At 35.0% G+C, this 21,928-nt stretch overlaps 2 protein-coding genes across 8 annotated transcripts; both read left to right on the top strand.

Moving 5' to 3' along the window:
- Nucleotides 1-337: 337 nt before the first annotated feature.
- Nucleotides 338-4,631, top strand: LOC107926667 (splicing factor U2af large subunit B). Of its 7 annotated transcripts, XR_005906664.1 has the most exons (14): nucleotides 345-575; nucleotides 894-1,162; nucleotides 1,278-1,382; nucleotides 1,572-1,678; nucleotides 2,255-2,325; nucleotides 2,406-2,453; nucleotides 2,555-2,614; nucleotides 2,696-2,756; nucleotides 2,843-2,955; nucleotides 3,034-3,480; nucleotides 3,583-3,718; nucleotides 4,028-4,095; nucleotides 4,229-4,524; nucleotides 4,567-4,631. XR_005906664.1 is itself a non-coding variant. In XM_041084084.1 (13 exons), the coding sequence occupies exons 1-13, from the start codon at nucleotides 444-446 to the stop codon at nucleotides 4,364-4,366; spliced, it is 1,755 nt and encodes a 584-aa protein (XP_040940018.1). In that variant the 5' UTR covers nucleotides 338-443; the 3' UTR covers nucleotides 4,367-4,548. The 7 variants fall into 7 exon arrangements, 6 of the variants coding, with proteins under 6 accessions (XP_040940018.1, XP_040940019.1, XP_040940021.1 ...); XM_041084084.1 differs by lacking the exon at nucleotides 4,567-4,631 and having other exon boundaries at nucleotides 338-575; nucleotides 4,229-4,548; XM_041084085.1 differs by lacking the exon at nucleotides 4,567-4,631 and having other exon boundaries at nucleotides 2,409-2,453; nucleotides 4,229-4,548.
- A 221-nt stretch (nucleotides 4,632-4,852) lies between these two features.
- Nucleotides 4,853-6,649, top strand: LOC107926679 (pentatricopeptide repeat-containing protein At4g36680, mitochondrial). Its single transcript, XM_016857570.2, has one exon. It carries the CDS (start codon nucleotides 5,159-5,161, stop codon nucleotides 6,398-6,400), a length of 1,242 nt encoding a protein of 413 aa, XP_016713059.1. The 5' UTR covers nucleotides 4,853-5,158; the 3' UTR covers nucleotides 6,401-6,649.
- The last annotated feature ends 15,279 nt before the right edge of the window (nucleotides 6,650-21,928 follow it).

Below are 21,928 nucleotides of genomic sequence, written 5' to 3'. Positions count from 1 at the left end.
TATAATAACTCCATAAATATCTTTACTAAATACTTAAAAGCTCTTTTTATGGAAACAAGATCCCGAAACTGCATTTTCTGACACTACTAAAAATTAGGTCGTTATAATTATTATTTTTTAAAATTTTAAGTGGTGGTATGACACAATCTCAGTGCACTATGTCATTAAAATTTTATAATTTTCAATTTGAAATATCAAAATAAATCTAATTGTTAAGTTTAAATATCAAAATAAATAAACAAAAAAGTACAAGTATCAAAATGTACTTAATTGCGAAGTTGAGAACCGAAAAATTATATTATCCCTAAAATCATTTATAAATAACATTTTAAAAACTGTATTCTAATCTAGTAAGCGGCTTGCTTTTTCAGTAGTCGCAGCTACTAAGCGAAAACAAAGAGAAAAACCTAAATAGTCTAAAGACTAAACCTCCAAAAACGAAAATGACCGATTTCGAAGCTTGCTACCAGAGTAACGGAGAGGATCTTGAAAACAGCAATGGCGGTGTTCCCTCTCCTCAGCCTCGCGAAGGTAGTCACGGTGGGCTTGATGATCACCGCGATTCCAAATCTCAGGTACGTTCGTTTCACTAACACGAGGTCGCTTGAAGTTAGGGTTCCTTTTTCTCTCAGTTTGCAGCTGTTGATATTGCTTGTTTTGACCCTTTTTTGAACAAAACTTGGATGAAATTTAATTGATTAAGTTTCTAGGGTGTTTTTTAATGTCATTATAGTTGTATGAGTGGAGTCGTTTATGAAAACAAATATGTTAGGGTTAGTCTTGTTTCTTGTTAGGTACTTTTTTTGCTTTTTTTATTTTGTGAATCAAGTTCGTTTAGCTATATAATTGTTTCTTTTATATTCGTTAATGTTAATTTGATCAAATATTTGCAGCATGGATCACGTGAGCACGAGAGAGGGTCTTCTAGAAGTAGGGAAAAAGAGAAAAGCCGCGATAAGGGAAGGGATAAGGATTCTGATCGACATAGGGACAGGGAAAGAGACAAGGAGAGGGAAAGAAGTAAGGATAGGGACAGAGAAAAGGACCGTGACCGTCATCACAGAGATCGTCGTAGGGATCGAAGTAGGGAGCGGAGCGAAAGGAGAGAAAGGGGAAGAGATAGAGATGATGATGATTATCACCGAAGTCGAGACTATGAAAGGTAGCATAAATAAATCAATTTAAGCTTCCTTGATTGTGATTACTCTGTTTACTCCATTCTGGTTGTTCTTATTTCTAGTGGTTAAAGGAGTAATATTTCTAAATGCTGTTTACAGGAGAAGGGATTATGACAGAGATAGGGGGGACAGGAATAGGCGTGGGTCTCGTAGATCTGAACACAGATCAAAGTCAAGGTCCCGCTCTCGCTCACCCTCAAAGAGGTAGGTCACGATGAACTTCATAATTTGTAAAGACCATAGTTTTCCTTGTTTACAAGATGAAGCGATATACTTGTAGCTGAGTAACTTTATGTCCAAGTCTTGGAACTAAAGTTTGAGAATTTTAAAGGTTTTTACCCTAGTTCATGCCAATTATATTTCTTGCCCTTGATATACTTTATTTATGTGCAGCAAAAGGATTAGTGGCTTTGACATGGCACCTCCTGCTTCAGCAATGTTAGCTGCTGGTTCTGGTGGTGCTGCTGCGGCTGCTGCTGCTGCCGTCACTGCCACCACAGGTACATATGCCTTCATTAGATTTAAGATTGCTATATTTTGTTAACTGCTACTGTTCTTTTGGTTGATATATAGTGGAAAGTTCCTATAAAAATCTGGTGTGCTTTTGGTAAGCTGTATTTTTTCTTCCATTTTGTATATACAGCCATTTAAGCTGCAGTCTTTAGAAGGGTTTTAATATTATTTTATATACTTGGTGAAATAATTCTGGAACTGAGAGAGTTTTGGTTTTGCCTTGTGTTTGGTGTTTGTTTGTTTGTTTCTATGTTTTTGTCTTTGTTGTAAGAAGGCAATGGCGTGAGCCGACTTCTGTAGCTTTTGTGTACAAGGAGGAACCAATGCACCGGTTTAATGGTATTGTTCGTCTTTCCACTGGCAACTATTGCCTTTTTGGGTAGTCTTACAAGTATTTCCTCCAGAACTTGCTTATGGTGTGTTCTTTTTCTTTTTATCTTTAAGAGGTTCAGATATGCTATAGGATAGGAGGCATAAAAATCCTTCTGCTGAATCAGCCGCTATAGGAATAAAATCCTTATTTATAATTATATCCTAATATGAAATCTGAATTTCATTTGCAGTCCAGATTCCAGGGAATAATCCAACCCTACCTGGAGTGTTTCCAAACATGTTTCCTCTGGCAACTGGTCAGGTATGTATTTCTCTCGTGCGTATGTGATAGTTGTGAGGTCCTGTGTTCTCGAACTTGGTATAAGTTCCAGCTTTTTGCAGCAGTTTGGTGGTCTCCCTCTTATGCCAGTTCAGGCAATGACTCAGCAGGTTTGGTGGATTATGCATACATTTTTAGTTTAGAACCTATTTACTTGAGAATAATTTTCATAAATTACAGGCACTTATATGATTTATCGTTTCATTTTCAGGCTACGAGGCATGCTCGGCGCGTCTATGTTGGAGGGCTTTCTCCCACTGCAAATGAACAGGTGTTACTCTGCACTATAGTTAAACATTTCATTTTATTGGTTGCATTTATTGCTAGAACTGACCTAAATATTATATTGCAGTCAGTCGCGACTTTCTTCAGCCAGGTTATGGCTGCAATTGGTGGAAATACTGCTGGTCCTGGTATATGGAGAAATTTTTTGATACATCGCAGGACTGGAATACCTGCTTTATGTCTCTAGTCACTCATCCTTTTCTGTTACATTCAGGGGATGCTGTTGTTAATGTCTACATAAACCATGAAAAGAAGTTTGCTTTTGTAGAGATGAGATCAGTTGAGGAAGCTAGTAATGCGATGGCTTTAGATGGGATTATCTTTGAGGTATTCTATATTCTTTAGGATCTTCATACTGAAGTCATTTAAATACAAGAAATTGTAATGACTTGTCTGAATTTCTAGGGAGCACCTGTGAAGGTTCGGAGACCCAGTGACTACAACCCTTCGCTTGCTGCAACTCTTGGTCCAAGTCAGCCCAGTCCCAATCTTAATCTAGCAGCTGTAGGTCTATCTCCAGGGTCTGCTGGTGGGCTTGAGGGTCCAGACCGCATTTTTGTGGGGGGGCTTCCATATTACTTTACTGAAGCGCAGATCAGGGAGTTGTTAGAGTCTTTTGGACCCCTTCGAGGTTTTGATCTAGTAAAAGATAGAGAAACTGGAAACTCAAAGGGCTATGCCTTCTGCATATATCAAGATCTGTCAGTTACGGACATCGCTTGTGCTGCTTTAAATGGAATTAAAATGGGTGATAAAACTCTCACTGTTAGGCGAGCAAACCAAGGTGCTACCCAGCCTAAACCTGAGCAAGAGAGCATCCTTCAGCATGCACAGCAGCAGATTGCTTTGCAGGTAAGATTAGGTAGTGCTATTTTTATTTCTAAAATTTACTCATTTGTTGCAAGTATCGTCTATACATGATAGGCTAATTTGCAGTGTCTTTGTCCTTTACAGAGGCTTATGTTGCAACCACAAGGTGTGCCCACAAAGGTTGTGTGCTTGACTCAAGCAATTAGTGAAGACGATCTTAGAGATGATGAGGAGTATGGGGACATTGTTGAAGACATGAGGCAAGAGGGTGGAAAACATGGTAAAATTATTCTTAAAACCATTTGGTCCATCCTTGTTGTACCTGACCCTCCTTATTAAGTTTTTAAAGTTATTTTAACATGCTAAGTCCTGTATACTTTATTAATTTCCGTTTTCCCTTTTGTTTATATCTCCGTTTTACAGCTCTTCTTGTTCGCTTCTGTTATTAAAGAGTCAAATTTAGCAAATTAAGCTTGCACAGACAGAAGACACTAATTCTTTATCTATATTTTCTTCACACTGATTTCTTCTAACTAATTCCCTGAATAAAGTTTTATGTGGATTCGAAATTTTCACACGTAATATGCAGGTGCATTGGTGAATGTTGTCATACCCCGCCCGAATCCAAATGGTGAATCATTACCAGGTGTTGGGAAGGTCAGTGCTCTATATTTGTAAGAAATCCTGTTGTTTTAGTTATCGACCTGCATTAGCAATGTTTCTGCTAGTTGCCCCTTATTCATTTCTTTCCCTTAGTTACTGACTGACCGCAATTGCTTGGTATTTGAAGGTATTTCTGGAGTACTCAGATGTGGAAGGTTCCCGAAAAGCCCAAGCTGCAATGAATGGAAGGAGATTTGGTGAAAATCAAGTAATTGCTGTGTTCTATCCTGAGAACAAATTTGCACAGGGGGAGTATGATGGCTAATGAGCCATATCTTATCTGCTACGCCTATGATGCAATGTAGTTGTACGAACTGGTTCTTTATTCGTTTAGGTTTTTAGAGTTAAGATATAGACAAGGTATAAGAAATTTATCCATGACTCCCACCTCTTATTGTAATTCTAATGTTGGTTTTGTACCTAATGCCAATTGCCAGGTTTGTGACATGCTCTCTCCTCTTCCAAATGTCCTTTAGTTTGTATCTCCTGCATTTCTTAATTTGGTATCAAGGATGAAGAAAATATTAAAATTCGAACCAGCTTTAGGATATTTATTTTGTGTGTTGGCACTGGAATTAAAAGTGAGATGAAATATCAAATAAAGGCTAGTTATTTGTATTATAAATTTTAAAACAAACGAGTACATGTTTTCTTTATCATCTTAAAATTGAAGTTTATTTTTTAAAAAGAAAATTATCTAGAGATAAAACCCTATATTTAAAATACAAGGTTATTTTGGGTCACTCGTAATTCAGTGAACATTTCCATGTTATACGTTCATTTTCACAAAGGGTGCCATTTCCAAGTAAATTTTAACTATCCAAAAAAAAAAAAAAACTCGCTCACGTAACAAATATGTAATATTGATTGGCCAATAAAGATTTGAATGATCGTGTTGTGTGTATAAAGAAATAAGAAAAAATAATAATAGAAGGTTAAAAATAAACTTAACGAAGTTCATTAGCAAAATTCTCTGACCATTGATTTTAAGCTGCTCTGCTCCGTTCCCACTCTAAAACCCTAAAACCAAACCCTAACAAGTCTCCTACCAAAAAACATGTCATCTTCCATTCGTCTTCGCCACCTCCGCCACTTTTCGGCCACCTCCAATGCCGCTGCCTCCTCCGCCGCTGCCTCCTCCGCCGCTTACTCCTCCATTTCGGTTTCCCAAGCCAAAAGCAAACTCCGCACTGAGTACGACCCTGACAAAGCCCTCGAAATCTACTCTTCCGTTTCCAAACACTACTCTTCCCCTTCTTCTTCCCGCTACGCTCAAGACCTCACCGTCCGCCGCCTCGCCAAGTCCCGTCGTTTCTCCGACATCGAATCCTTAATAGAGTCCCACAAAACCGACCCCAAGATTTCTCAGGAGCCTTTCCTCTCTACTCTCATCAGATCCTATGGTATCGCTGGCATGTTAGATCATGCCATCAAAACTTTCCATCAAATGGACCAATTTGGTACCCCCAGATCAACCATTTCTTTCAACGCCTTGCTCTCCGCTTGCAATCAGTCTAGGCAATTTGACAGAGTTCCCCAGCTGTTCGATGAAATTCCCAAGAAATACATTGGTCTTTCACCAGACAAAGTTTCCTACGGGATTTTAGTTAAATCTTATTGCGAAGCGGGTCATCCCGAGAAAGGGCTTGAGGTTCTAAGAGAAATGGAAAGGAAAAGCGTGGAGGTAACTGCAGTTACCTCTACAACAATTTTAAACGCATTGTATAAGAAGGGAAAAACGGAAGAGGCAGAGAAGTTGTGGTTTGAGATGATGAAGACTGGTTGCGAATTAGATGTTGCTTCTTATAACGTTAGGATTTCGAATTTTCAAGGCGGAGAGCCGGAGAAAGTGAAGGAGTTGATTGACGATATGAGCACCCTGGGGTTGAAACCGGATACCATTAGTTATAATTATCTGATGACTTGTTTTTGTAAGAGAGGCATGTTGGATGAAGCTAAGAAGGTATATGAAGGATTGGAAGGTAATGGGTGTAATCCAAATGCGGCTACTTTTCGGACGCTGGTGTTTTATTTATGTTTAAATGGATTGTATGAGCAAGGTTATAAGGTGTTCAAAGAGAGTGTGAGGTTGCATAAGATTCCTGATTTTAACACTTTGAAGCATTTGGTGGAGGGATTGGTGATGAAAAAGAAGATCAAGGATGCGAAAGGGTTAATCAGGACGGTAAAGAAGACGTTTCCTCCCAACTTTTTGATAGCATGGAAGAAGCTCGAGGAAGAACTTGGTTTGGTTTCTGGTAATGCTGAAGCTCGTGAGGCTAAAGAATCAACAGGTTAGAATTGAGATTTTAGCTGTTATTTTGCTGGTGGTTTGAGTTAGCTGCTTTATATTCTTTTGCAGCTAAGAATGATTAGATGAACTATGCAATCCACCATAGAAGTTTGAATGATGATAATATTTTTTTTCTTAGATAGTTTTACAAAAGGTCAATTCTGCTTAATTGTAAGGATTAATTTGTGTTACTCTTTTGCTATGTTTTTGTTTCATTGTTCTACTTGTTTTGGAATGAAAAGAAAATTCTAATAATCGAATATTCTGCTAAAACTATTTACTAGTTTTGTTTTGTTCGGGACATTGAGCTTTGTTCTATCCTTCTTTAAACTTCTTGATGAATATTTGGTAGTCCAGGGGCTGTTAAAAATTTCATTTATTTTTACAGTGTCTGATAAATAATTAGACAATTACTCGTGGCATACCTTGTTCTGACGTACAAAGATTAGTTTTTAACAGAAGAAATTGATAATTTTTTTAATGAAAAGATCAATTTTCTCTTTGATCTATAGTATGAATCCTAGTTCAAGTATCTCCATGAGACTTCTACCTGAATATTTTCAAAATATTCCCTGCTATTTTGAATATATGGCTGTCCTGCTAAGAACTGTCAATAAAGTTTATAGTTTCTACAATGAAAGATGATATTAAATGTTTCCGGTAGAGTGTGTTGGATTCATGTGCTGTGTCTGCTACCGATGTGTTCGATTTTTATATATATTTTTTCTTTGTAAGATCATGTTTGTCCAAATATACGTTGAAGGCATACTTTAAGAAAGCACGTTGATTAGTTCTCTGAGCAAAGGAAGATCATACCTCCTTAGGTTTTAAATTTGCCCGTAGCCATTAGCTGTTTTTCGCCAATTGCCAAGATGATATATCGATTTTGTTTCAACTTGGAACTTACAATGACAAAATTAATTTTAGTTAAAAGAAAAAAAATATAGGAGCAGATTGTACATTTCATAATTTTTGCATTATTGCTTATCAATAAATTATCTCGGACATTATAAAATATGATAGAAATATGTTAACTTTCTATTTCACAAATGGTTATAAAAAGCCCGAGACACTTCTTTGCTACTCATTCGGCAACTTTATTTGTCTCTCTACCAACAAAGGAGAAAGTAGTAGAAAATGGAACACAGAGAAGATCGAATGTTCAGTTCAATTGTTGAAGTGCCCAACAGTCGCTTTACTAAAAAAAGATTGAGATGAGAAATCAACTTTTGATTATCAAACTCGAATATGAATCTATATTCCTAGCCAAAAAAACACAGCTCGGGTAGCCAATGCTTTTGCAACCTCAACCAAAGACAAAGGAACTATACCAAACCCCCATCAATCAAGTCGTTGCAATGGTTACAACAACCGACACCAATACATACACTAAAAACAGGATCAAAAGAGGCATCACAATTCAATTCTTTTTTGTACAACATGATTCGAACCCAAATTATCCCAAGAGAAGGTGAACACTCGACCAATAAGACAACTTGGAATTATCATCACAATTCAACTTAATAATTGAAGCATTTGGCCCTTGCCAATATGCAAGAGATCTCTCACCTAGAGATGGTTTCTTTGATACATCTACAGATTCATTAGAGCAAAGCAAAATCATGAAACAAGTGCTGCCACACTGAAATGGGATCAAAACTCGACCCACCAAAGACCAAGCAAATTTAAACCTTCCATAAGTGCTAACAAAGAGTGTTTAAAAAGACTTTGGGAACAAAACAATCCAAAATAAGGGAAAGAGGTTACAATATTCTCCCACACCAAGATTTGAAGCTCGCAAAGCCTTCTCGTTTAGGTTCATAGCTAAGTCGCAAAGCTCCTGCCACAGTATTAGCAAAAGAACAGAAAAAATGAACATGTTGAATAGAGTCCACCTTCCTCGCCACATCTCAGACAACAAGGATTCACACCATGAACTCTTTTGGTGAGATCTTCTTTTGTAGCATGCTTTCAAATGTTTTTCCTTTTTAATCTTAGGCATGTTAAGGAATGAACTGTAGCAGCAGTTAAGCAGAATGAACTATTGCAGCAGTTAAGTTGGTTCAGGTTGTTATTCATCTTCTTTGTTATAGCTTAGTATAAATACTATAGTTGTAGGTTCTTTGTATTCATGTTGAACTTAGTGAAAAAATCATTCATTCTTTCTTCTCTTTGTTGTTTTTGCTTCATTTTTCTTTAAGATTCATGTGTTCATTGTCTATTTATTAATATTTCACCATGATATCAAGAGCTATAGTTTCTTGCTGAGGGTAGAGTGCTGTGGAAAGTCATTGAAGTTTTCATTGGTGTGTCATGGCTTCAGAAGTAATCTCAAGAGATAGTGGTAGTCATCAACAATCTGCAAATGATGGTAATGGTGCTACACAAGTATCTTCTTATCATTTGGATCCTGGGTGCAATTCTTGCACAATTAATAAACGTGTTCGTCAATTTTTTAAGCATGATACTGTTAAGCTCAATGAAATAAATTTTCTTTTGTGGAAACATCAAATTATGTTGATTCTTGGAGGTTGTAATTTGCAAGGTTTTGTTTTAGGCACTATCTGTGTTCCATCTCAGTTTCTTGTTGACAACAATGGTCAACTGGTGGAAAATCCTACATTCTTGGACCATAATCAACAAAACAAACTCCTGTCATCTTAGATTTTGTCAACTATGTGTGATGAGATTCTTGTTTATCTAACTAGTACTCATACGAGTCTAGATGTCTGCCTCACAATTGAAAGACAGTTTGTTGCTAAGTCAAGCATGAAGATTGTTAATTTGAGACATAGTCTTTATACTAAGACAAAAAAGGCAGTTGTCCATTAAAGAATATTTAACTAAGATAAGAAACATGTGTAATGTTCTTATTACAGCTGGTAGTTTGGTACATGATACCGAACAAGTTAGTATTATTTTGGCAAGATTACTAGTGGAGTATGAGCCAGTTCGCGTGGTGGCCCCAATTGCAAATATTTCTTTAGATGTGCTTATTGAGATGTTGTTAGATTGTGAGACATGACAGTTGGAGTTTATGGTTAGCATTCTTTTACAGGCCAATGTTGTTCAGTCTCAGGAAAATAATGCAAGCAAAATAGGTGGTAAAGGTCGCAGTCAAGGTCACAAACAATTTAGAGGGGGATCCTATCGTGGTTGAGGTTAAAAATTTAGAGGCCGCAGGGGCCGGTTTTGTCAAAATCGACCTTAATGTCAATTGTGTAGCAAGATTGAACATGTAGTTCAAAAATGCTAATGTAAATCACAAATAACATATGCCTGTTAATTTTCGTTAGTTCAATGATCAACAGCAACAATTGTGCAAGTCTCACCATCAGTGTTATGTTTCTGATTACAATCGATGCAGATCTTTCATACATGTTAAAGCTCAGTCATCCACTTCACCAAGGTGTCATTTTGCCTCAACCTCGCCTTACAAATTGGATCAACAGTGGTATCCAGATTCAGGGGCTACGAATCATGTCACTAATGATTTGTCTAATATACTTACTGATGTTGATTATATAGGTACTGGTAAGCTTATTATGGGCAACGATGCCAGTGTATCTGTTGTTTATATAGGTTCTTTTTATTCATTCTGGTTCTAGGGTGTTACAACTCAAGAACATTCTACAAGTTCTTGAAGTGTGCAAGAATTTGTTGCTTGTTACTCAATTTGCCAAGGATAATCATGTTTATTTTGAGTTTCACCCTTTTCGATGTTTTGTGAAGGATGTACAAACATGAAATGTTTTTTCTAGTGGAGAGTGTGCATGAAGGCTTGTATCCGTTTGATGTATCACCAAATCAGGATGAAACAATCCACAAGACAATCCACCAGTCACTTGTTCGCCTGTCATCTATACATCGATCACCTGCTAGTAGTTCTTATTTAGTATCTCAGTTTTCTGAATCTTCATTTGATTTGTGGCACAAAAGACTTGGTCACCCGTGTAATAAAGTAGTTCAAACAGTGTCGAATAGTTGTAATCTAAAGTCTTCTATGTCTGACATTTATAAGGTGTGTTCAGCGTGTCAACTAAGGAATTCACACAAGCTTCTCATTCCCACTTCCATAATATTGTATTCCTCTGCATTTGAACTGGGTGTTTTAGACCTATGGGGACCTTCGCATGTTTCCTCAGAAGGTTTTTTTTTGTACTATATTTCTTTTGTTGATGTACATAATCAATATACATAGATTTACTTGATTAAATACAAGTCAAAAGCTCTTGATTGATTTATGCAATTTCAAAAACTTTTGTTGAAGTTCAGTTCAACAATAAGATTAAGATGTTTCTGAGTGATTGGGAAGGAAAGTTTCGTTCCTTTACTAAATTTCTCTCCACGATAGGTATTAAACATCGATTGACTTGTCCCTACACATCGAAGAAGAATGATGTGGTTGAGAGTAAACATCGTCACATAGTAGATATCGGGTTAGCATTGATAGCACAGGCTAATCTTCTTATGCACTTGTGGGCATATGTGTTTCTTCATGATGTGCTTCAATCAACATTCTTTCTACTTCCATTTTACAAGGGAGATCACCTCATGAGGTTTTGTACAATACAAATTCAAATTATCGTAGTCTTAAAGTGTTTGGTTGTTATTGTTATCCATTCTTGAGACCTTAGAAGAATCATAAGCTTCATTATCGATCTCAACTTTGTACTTTTTTTGGTTTTAGCATAGTGTCAAAGGGTTACACGTGTATGGACTCGACTGGAAAAGTGCTTGTTAGAAGGCATATTGTATTTGATGAATCTTCATTTCTGTTTGTCTCTGTTAATAGGAAATAAGCAATTGGTACTTCTAGTTCGTAGTCTCATCATCGTTTTAGGAGTCTTTTTCCTTCGTAGCCCACAGTTGTCCGTTAGTCATTTGTTTGCGAGACAATCCACCAATATCCTGTTCACGAGGCAATCCGTCAGTCCTCTGTTTGTGAGGCAATCTGCCAGTCACCTATTCGTGAGGCAACCTACCAGTCCTCTGTTCGCGAGACAGTCTGCCAGTCACTTGTTTGCGAGCCAGTCCGCCAATCACCTGTTCGCTAGATAGTCCACCAACCGATTGCTAACATTCATCCTATGACTATTTATTCTAAGAATGATATTTCCAAAGACAATTTTTTTAGTGCCTTTTGATGAATGTGAGCCTGTGACCATTGAAGAAGCATTTGCAAGTCCTAAATCTAAGGCGGCTCAGGTCAAATATGAGGCCTTTATGAAGAACACATTTGGGAATTAGTCTTTTTACCTACTAATAAACGAGTTGTAGGATATAAGTGATTATTCAAGCTCAAACAACATGCTGATGGTACTATAGCTCAACACGAAGGTCGGTTGGTGGTTAAAGGTTATTCATAATAGGCTGATGTGAATTTTCATGAAACTTTCTATAACACCCTGAAAATTTCTACAGTAAGATATTATCCTTAATATAGTAAAATAAGGAAATAAAGTGACTAGAAGAGGAAAATTGAGTTACGTCACTAGGAAGTATATTATGACATACTGATTCAAGAAAGGACTAAATTGTAAAAGTGAGAAAAGCTTTGTGGTCCAAGAGTAAATATTCAAAATTTGAGGGATTAAAGTGTAAATATGAAAAAGTTAAAGGTCTAATAGTGAAAATATTTTAAAAGCGGAATGATCTAGAAACCAAGGAAAATTGATGAATTAGGACCAAATTGAATAGGTGAAGAATTATGAGGGACTAAATTGTAATTTTACCAAATTAAGTGATGACTCAACGATGGAATTTTAAAAGATCACAAAGGGCAAAATAGTCAATTGGAAGAGAGAGAAATCTAGAAAGTAATGATGATGTTGGTGATATTTTATAATTATTTAATTAGATAATTATTATTTATTTAATATTTTAATAAGATATTTTATTATTTTATTTAGTCTATATATATGTGTATGTGTGGAAAAAAAACAAACACACACACACCATCCATCATCTTTCCCATGCACCAACGTGAGAGGAAGAGAGAAAGAAAGAAAGTTTGCTTTCTTTACAATTTGGTCCTTCTAGCAAAAATTCACCATTTTCACCCAAAAAACAAAAGAATTTTCATAGCTACCAAGAGAGAAAAATATTAAGGAGACTATGGGAAGTTAGAATATCAAGTTGGATTCAAGAAAAGGAAGCTGAAGGAGAGAGAAAATAAAGTTAAAGATTTAAATCAATGGAACAAGGTAAGAACATCAAGATTTCAATACATTTTTAATATTAATATTATTGAAAAAGCATGAAATTGATGTTAATGTAGAGTTTTCTTATATATGGTCTTATGTTCTTGATACGTTAGTGAAGAATAAAAATAAGGGAAAGTAATGAGAAATAGTGTAGAGAAAGAAAATAAGGGTGTTATAAACATGGTAAATAAACATCTTGCACTAAAATAGCTTTGGACAGAAGCAGTAGGCTAACTTTGAAAAATCACCATAAATTTTGGAAATCGAATTAGAGAATGAAAAAAAATTGAACTAAAGCTTATTGAGTCTAGTTTCTTCTAAAAGAAACGGTGTAAGCAATGGAATCGTAAATTGTGAGATATAATAAATTTAGTAAGACAAGGTCAGAATGATTTTGGGTTCCCCTGTTCTGAATTTAGAAAATAATAAAAAATTTGAGAAAAATAATTAGGTTCTTAAAGTTATATGTTTAAAATACTGAATGATTATATTTTCAATAGAAACAAACGAGAACATCATCTGAATCTTGTAAATGAGATAATTAATTTTTAGTAAAGAAGGGTTAGAATTGTCAGACAGCAGAATAAGGGTGACTTTAAAGAATAAACTATACTTATTAGCTAAACCAAAAATTTTGAAAATTTTATGGTAAGAATATACGTAAGTTTGAAAAGTGTTGAAATTATAGAAAATTCTGATATTTTATAGAATTCATGGGTTGTTATCAATTTGTATAAGAATAACGGCTGGAAGTAAGGATTAAATTGCAAGAATTTTATTTTTTTGAGCCTAAGGATGAAATCTTCATTAATTAAAAGTTTAGGGGCAAAATGGTAATTTTATTTAGAGCATTAATTGAATGTATTAGAACATGAAATAAATGAAAACGACGATCAAATTTATTTATAAAGATCCAGATGACTCAAATACGAGACTTGAACGTGGAAAAGAAAAGATATCGGATTAATGAAATTATAAACATGAACAAGCAACGAGGTAAATTAGTGTAACTTGAATTGTATTTTTAAATGCATGAAATATCGATATAATGAATTATCTGATTTATGTTTATGAAGAAATGGCAAGAGAATGATATTTATCATGACATGTAAATATGTGATTATCTTTGATACTTGATACAAGGAAATTAAGTATATTGAGACGAGTAATAAATTCAAGTAAAACATGTCGAGAAAAATAAGTACGTTTAAGGGACAATATGTTTGATTTTAATTGGTTCTAAATATGAACGTTAGATGAAATAAAATATCTGATAAATAAATCGGTAACTCCAGTAATGCTCCGTAACTCTATTCCGGTGATGGATTCGGGTTAGGGGCGTTACACTTTCAGTCCAATGGTTAAGCCACAAACGATTCGCATAGTGCTTTCCTTGGCTAGTAGTTGAGACAAGTGGATATTAACAATGTGTTTTTTAAATGGAAATCTTTCAAAAGAGATCTACATGCATCAACCTTTTGGTTTTGAGCAACAAAGAGGTGATGTGTCGTTAGTATACAGGTTAAAAAAAGGCCCTTTTATGGTCTCAAGTAGGTTCCCAAGGCTTGGTTTCACAAACTTAATGAGCATTTGCTCACTACAGGCTTCATTTTATCGAAGCCTGATACTTCTCTTTTCATCATCAAGTGGACAAGGGATATGGTCGTTTATGTTGTTATTTATATAGACGACATATTTAACTAGTAGTAGTTAGACCGATACTAATGGGTTTGTTTGAAACTTGGATTCTACGCTTTTCTTAAAGATCTTGGGAAATTGAGTTCTTTCTTAAGTGTAGAGGTATCTTATGCTTCTACTAGTTTGTTTCTTTTTGAAAAGAAATACATAGATGATTTGTTGAGGAAAAACGATATGCATTAGGCAAAAGGTACCCCCACCCCTATGGTCACGTCTTATAGTCTGTCTACACATGTAGGTAGCCTTATAGAGGATGAATCTGTGTATAAAAGTATCATAAAAGCTCTTCAATATATAATTATCACAAGGCATGATATTACTTTTGCTGTCAACAAGGTTTGTCAGTTCATGCACAGACCTTTAGATCAACAGTTTAATATTGTAAAACATATTCTAAGGTATCTTCAAGCTACTTTAGATTATGAAATCTCATTCACTGTTAGTTCTCGATTGTCCCTCGTTGGTGATTCTAATGCAAATTGGGGTATTAATTCAGATTATATGAGGTCTACTACGGGCTTTTGTGTGTTTTTAGAAGCCAATCCAGTCCCTTGGGCGTCTAAAAAGTAGCAAGTTGTGTCGCGCTCCATAGAAGAAGCTAAGTTAGGAGTCTTACACATGCAATTGCTGAAATAGCATGGTTGGAATCTTTGTTGTATGAGTTGCAAGTTCTAATTGCGAAAAGGCAATTGTTTGGTATGATAACTCATGGCAGTAGTTGTTGACACAAATCCAGTTTTACACTCAAAGTTCAAACATGTGGAACTTGATTTGTTTTGTTCAATAGAATGTTGCTAGTGGTGCTTTGGAAGTGGGTCATGTGCTAGCACAAGATCAGGTTGCAGATATACTCATAAAACCTTTATCTATGGGTTTTTTTAACAGGTTTCGAACTAGACTTAAGGTGGTTCACAAAAGTGAATAGTTTCTTGTTTGCAAGTCAATTGTTCGCAATTTCAACAATCAGAAGGTGTGGTGCATGTTAAGGAATGAGTTGCAGTAGTAAAAGTGTTCACAGTTGAGGTGCTCGCAAGCTTCAGTAGCAATAGCCAGGAGGTTCGATGAATGTTAACGAATGAACTGCAGCAGTTGTTAAGCAGAATAAACTGTTGCGATTGTTATGTTGTTAGTAAATTATTGAGTTAGTTGGTTCAGGTTGTTATTCATTTTCTTTGTTACAACTTAGTATAAATACGATAGTTGTAGGTTCTTTGTATTCATGCTGAACTTAGCGAAGAAATCTTTCTTTGTTTCTTCTCTTTGTTGTTTTCTCTTCATTGTTCTTTGAGGTTCATGTGTTCATTCTTTATCTATTAATATTTCAACAAGGCGTCACCTTAAGCTTCTAGATATATTTCCTACTTTTATAAGATAACACATCACTATGATTGGATCCACTTGATGCTAAAGCAATGAAGGAAAGAGAAAAAAACTATTGGTACTTGAATTGAGAATCAAAAGACAAGTTTATTAGAAGCCTTGTAGGGTCCAATCGGGATTTTCATAATGCCTTTACACTCATTGTGGCTGAAAAAGCATGCAGCAAAGCTACATTCTAGGATCCTTTACCATCCTCAGTATGAAACAACAACAACAAATTGATGACTCATTGATCATGCCAAATCAAACTATCGTGACTATTGCTTGCATTCCAATGAAAACGCTCTTTAAGCAATGACTGTAGATACTTCTCCAAACCCCATATAAGGATCCAAAAAATTAGAGTTTGAAAAGTAAACACGTTTGAGTAAATGAGCCCAAAGTGCATTCAAATTATTCATCATTTTCCAAGCATGTTTGACAAGGAGAGCATAAGAATTTTTTGGATTTTGATAGAAAGAACAAGGCAGCTTAAAGCTTTGCATAACATACATAGAAATTGCTATAGCCACATCTTCAAGGAGCATCTCTCTTCCTGCCTGTGAAATTAGTTTACCTCTCCAAGCTAATGCTTCGCTCAGGCTCTTGTCACACATGAAATCAAGGGCAACCTTCTTGGTTCTACCCCATATGGAGTGTAACCCTAAATGCTTTGAATCGTGTCTCATGTCATTGGCTCTAAGGTGGTGTGCTATCCGAAAAAGAGGACATAAGATTTGTTGAAATTGACCAACTGCTCAAAAGCATGTTAAAACATCTACCACCCAGCCCAATGGACAGGGCTGTGTCATGACTTACAGGAGTATTTTGTTTTATGGTTTTATTTCATGGTTTGAATATGTTAAAGTTGTGTGACCCAAATTCTAAGAGATTGCTTGCAAGTCAAGTTAAACAAAAATATATTTTCTTTCTAGAAGTGTAATACCCCTACCCGTATTCATTGCCGAAATAGGGTACGAAGTATTATCGGAGTTTACGAATTAATTTTTTTTAATTTTTTTTAACTCAATATAACCCCTTTATAGATATCTAACCTTCCCTGAAATTTTAAACCAAAAACAATCAACATCAACCAATCCAATTTAACATATTTTCAAGATAAATTCATGCATATTTATAAAATAACATCACCACATACCCAAAACCAGGTTTGTTAACCATGCCAATGGCTAACTTTACATTCATTTCACAGAATCATTTACTTTATTAGCTTATACATGCCATTGATTTCCAAAATAAATGATTTCCAAAATAAAGTCTCTTTATATACCAAAAATCTTGAGGTTGATAGTGTGATGTGTCTCCGACCAAATTCGACCTCCGAGCTCTTAACACTACAAAACAGGGGAAAAGGAAACAGGGTAAGCACTTTGTGCTTAGTAAGCTCATGTAACAAGAATTATACTTACCTAATATTTTCAATACAATACAATAAACATTCCTATATCCTATCCATTCAATGCATTATTACCCTAATATGCACAAACTCAACATTCAAGTTAGTACAATAATTTCCATGTGTCAATAATATATATGATGATTGATGAGCTCATCAATACCATGATTTCCATTTCCTTATTATTTTTCCATATTTATCCCGTTGAATTTATCGGAATTTCGATGGATTTTCAGAGGTACACTTTTAATGTACAAATCCGGGTCCGTCAATTCATATTCATGTGCGCACATTTCCATTTCAGAGAGCACACTCCCGCGAACCTCAACCTTGCAGCGGGATTACCAGTCCAGGCTAAATCCCCTGCAATATAAACTCATAGAGTATTGTCGAGATTACCAGTCCAGGCTAAATCCCCTGCAATGACAATTACTCTAATGAGCTTGGATCTGAATTACCAGTCCAGGCTAAATCCAGACCCTAATTCGGATTACCCGTCCGGGCTAAATCCATTTTACACATATTCTTCGGGAGGGCTATATCAGGATAGGATCACCCGTCCGGGCTAGATCCTTTTTACCGTCAATTCCTTTTCAGAGATCCATCGAATTTTCCTTTCATTCAACCGGGATTTCTTCCCCTTTTATCAAATATATCAATGTTTCATAAATTTCCATATAATGAACATTCAAATCACATTCATATCAAAAACATGCATTTCAAGCATTTAAGAATATAATTCAAGTTACAAGAACTTACCTTGATACTTGTTCGTGTATAAAAATCTACTAATCCTGAACTTTTTCCCTTCCTCGATCTAGCTTCGTATTTGAATATTCTGGATCTAAATAAATAAATTTAATTATCAATTTAATACTTTTCATGTTCATATGCAACATTCTCTATAATTCAACTATTATTTATAGTTCATTCAAAGCTGTCTACTTGAGTTATATTCACTAAATTATTTTTATATTGAGCTACAGAACTCCAAATTATGATCCGATAATTTTCAATGAAAATATACTCATATATCTTCTTACCATAAAATTTTCAGAATTTTTGGTTTAGCCAATAAGTACAGTTTATTCTTTAAAGTCACCCCTGTTCTGCTGTCTGACAGTTCTGACCCTTCTTCACTAAAAATTAATTATCTCTTCATACAGAATTCAAATGATGTTCTTGTTTATTTCTCTTAAAAATAGACTCATTCATGATTTTAGAAATATAAATTTAAGCTCCTAATTATTTTTATTCAATTTTTTATGATTTTTCAAAGTCAGAACAGGGGAACCCGAATTCATTCTGACCTTATCTCACAAAATTCATTATATCTCAAAATTTACAAATCCATTGCTTACACTCTTTCTTCTATGAGAAACTAGACTCAATAAGCTTTAATTCCATATTTTTTTAATCTTCTAATTCTATTTATAAAATTTATAGTGATTTTTCAAATTTATTCTACTGCTGCTGTCCAAACTGTTTTTGTGCAAGCTGTTTATTACCATTTTTCCCCTAAGTTTTAATAAATGATAATTTCGTCCCTACTTAATTAGCCTCTAAATTGAGCTGATTTTTCTCAATTAACATTTTATTCTATCACCTTAAACTATTTTACAACCTTTAGAAATCAGAATTTCAGCAATAGACTTTAATTCCAAGCATTTTTACAATTAGGTCCTAAAAATCAATTTCTATTGAAATTACCTAATAAAATCATCTCATAAACAAATTAAAACTATAATTTCATTCTATTTCATCATAAACTTACAGCACTCAACCATGGTGACTTTCCATTTCATCCATGAAATCAAAAACTAATGAATTTAATAGTAGGACCTAGTTGTAAAAGTCTTAGAAACACAAAAATTACAAGAAAAAGGCAAGGATTAACTCACTTGGTGCAAAAATTATGAAATAACAGCTTAGAGAACCCTCCTATGGCGTTTTTAGCTGCTGGAATTGAAGAGAAATGAAGAGAAATCTAGATATTTCCTATTTAGTCCTAGTTTTATTTAGTTAATTTTGCAATATTCCAATTTTACCCTTAATTTATCAATTTTTCTGCTGATTTCATACCCTTGCCGTCCAGCCCAAATAACTTTTGGGTCTAATTTTCTTTTAAATCCTTTCTCATTAGACTTTTAAGCTATTTAATCATTCTAGCAACTTTTACACCTATTACAATTTAGTCCTTTTCATTTAATTGACTACCCAAACATTAAAATTTCCTAACGAAATTTTAATACCACATTACTAACATTTCATAAATATTTATAAAATTATTTTCGACTCAATTTTACGAGATAGAGGTCTCGATACCTTGTTTTACCCAATTTCTTCAATAATTTCTTTTTCTAACTAACCACTAAATCAGTAAAATTTTTCTATCAATATTTTCATACGATTTTCCTATCATATAAATTTTCATGCAAAAATATTGAAATAAATTTCTCTTTAAATCGGATTTGTGGTTACGAAACCACTGTTCCGATAATTTTGAATTTAGGCCATTACAAGAAGTTTTAGTATTTATTAGTATAATATATTTAACATTTATTAGTATAGTTTGTTTGACTTGCTAATTTAGCCTATAAATAGACTATTTTACAATCTTAGAAAAATACACCCATTAGAGATTAGAACTCATAACACATTTAGAGAATTTTGTGTTTACGTTTTGAGGGTTCTTTGTTTTCGGGTTTTCGGGATTTAGTTTTTATCTCCATCTTTTGTACGCTTCGTTCTTTTGCCATTATAGTAAAATTATCTTTGCCCGTGGTTTTTTATACTCTTTGGAGGTGTTTTTTCCATGTTAAATTTGTGTGTTCAATTTCTCAATTTCTTCTACTATTTTTCTTGTCCATTGCTTAATCGAGTCGATTCCTAACAAGTGGTATTAGAGCTAGTTTAATTTTCATAGATCAGCTCATTCAGAGATGGTAACAACAAGGTTTGAAATTGAGAAGTTTGATGGTGAGACAAATTTCAATCTGTGGCAAGTTCAGATGATGACAATTTTAGTTCAAACCAGCTTGAAAAAGGTAGTTACCAGGAAAAAGCCTGAGAATCCAAATCAAACAGAATGGGAAGAGTTTGATGAAAAGGCATTGTCTGCAATCTAGTTGTGCCTCACGAATATGGTATTGCAGGAGGTATTGATAGAGAAAACCTCATCCGCCTTGTGGAAAAGGTTAGAAACTCTTTATGCAACTAAATTTTTGGCTAACCGTTTAGTGTTGAAACAACGTCTATTTACGTTTCGCATGAACGAATGTGAGCTTCTTAGAGATTACATCAATCAATTCATTAGTCTTTTAAATAATTTAAAGAATGTTGAGGTTCAGATTGACGATGAAGATCAGGCTATGCTATTATTGTGCTCTTTACCCCCTTCATACAAGTCTTTCAGGGAGACCCGGATTTATGGCAAAGACAAACTCTCGTTCGAATATGTGAAGGGTTATTTGTTGAGTAGAGACAAACTCGACAATGAGTTTGGTTTGGATAGCAAGGTAGATAAGCAAGATTTCCGTTTTGGTAGCATCAAAGAAACGAGACAAAAGGTGTCGCTATTGTAAAAAGTTAGGTCACATCAAAGCAGATTGTTATAAACTGCGAAATAAAAGAGCTGCTGAGAGTAACGAGGAAGATGTAGCTAGTGCTAATTTGACCGATGAAGGTGGTGATGATTTCTTGTTAGTGTCAATGAGTGATAACCCCAAGCTCACGTCCGACTGGATCTTAAATTTGAGATGTTCTTTCCACATGTGTCCCAATAGAGAATGGTTCTCTACATACAGTTCAGTTGAAGGTGGAGTTACGCGCATGGGAAACAATTCATCCAGTAAGGTAATTGGTATTGGTACTGTTAAAATTTGGATAGATGGGACGATTAGGATACTCTTAAATGTCAGATATGTACCTGATTTACGAAAGAATCTCATCTCCTTGAGTATTTTAGACTTGAAAGGATGCAGAATAACATCAAGTCGAGCGGTATTAAAGTATCTCGTGGAGCTCTCGTTTTGTTAAAAGGTAAAAGAACCGACAGTCTTTATATTCTAGAAGGATCTACAGTAACCGATGAAATCGAACGTCCCTCGTCCGTTACAGAGTCGAAGTCAACTCGTTTGGAGCAGAGGCAACTTGGCCATAGGAGGAAAAAAGGTATGATCGTTTCGTTGAAGAGAGGTTCTCTTTTGGATGCAGGTTTTGAAAAGTTAGGGCACTGTGTTTGTGAAAATCAAACCTAAGTTAGTTTTGATTTGGCAGTGCACAAGTCGAAGGCTAGAAGTCTTCCAGCTTCTAAGCACAGATTCGGCTCAGTTAATTCCCTGCATAGTTCAAGATAGGCCCGTGGCTGGCTTTGGCAAAGATGGCGTTGAAAAAAATCGTGTCAAGGTGGAGATTGTTAGAGTTGTGTGACCCAAATTCTAAGAGATTGCTTGCAAGTCAAGTTAAACAAAAATATATTTTCTTTCTAGAAGTTTTAGTATTTATTAGTATATTATATTTAACATTTATTAGTATAGTTTATTTGACTTGCTAATTTAGCCTATAAATAGGCTCTTTTACAACCTTAGAAAATACACCCATTAGAGATTAGAACTCATAACACATTTAGAGAATTTTGTGTTTACATTTTGAAGGTTCTTTGTTTTCGGGTTTTCAGGATTTAGTTTTTATCTCCATCTTTTGTACTCTTCGTTCTTTTGCCATTATAGTAAAATTATCTTTTCCCGTGATTTTTTATCCTCTTTAGAGGGGTTTTTTCCACGTTAAATTTGTGTGTTCAATTTCTCAATTTCTTCTACTATTTTTCTTTTTCATTGCTTAATCGGGTGGATT

The sequence above is a fragment of the Gossypium hirsutum genome, chromosome A12, assembly GCF_007990345.1.
Source record: "Gossypium hirsutum isolate 1008001.06 chromosome A12, Gossypium_hirsutum_v2.1, whole genome shotgun sequence".
Taxonomy (NCBI): Eukaryota; Viridiplantae; Streptophyta; class Magnoliopsida; order Malvales; family Malvaceae; genus Gossypium; species Gossypium hirsutum.
This window is presented reverse-complemented; position numbering and strand designations above follow the sequence as displayed.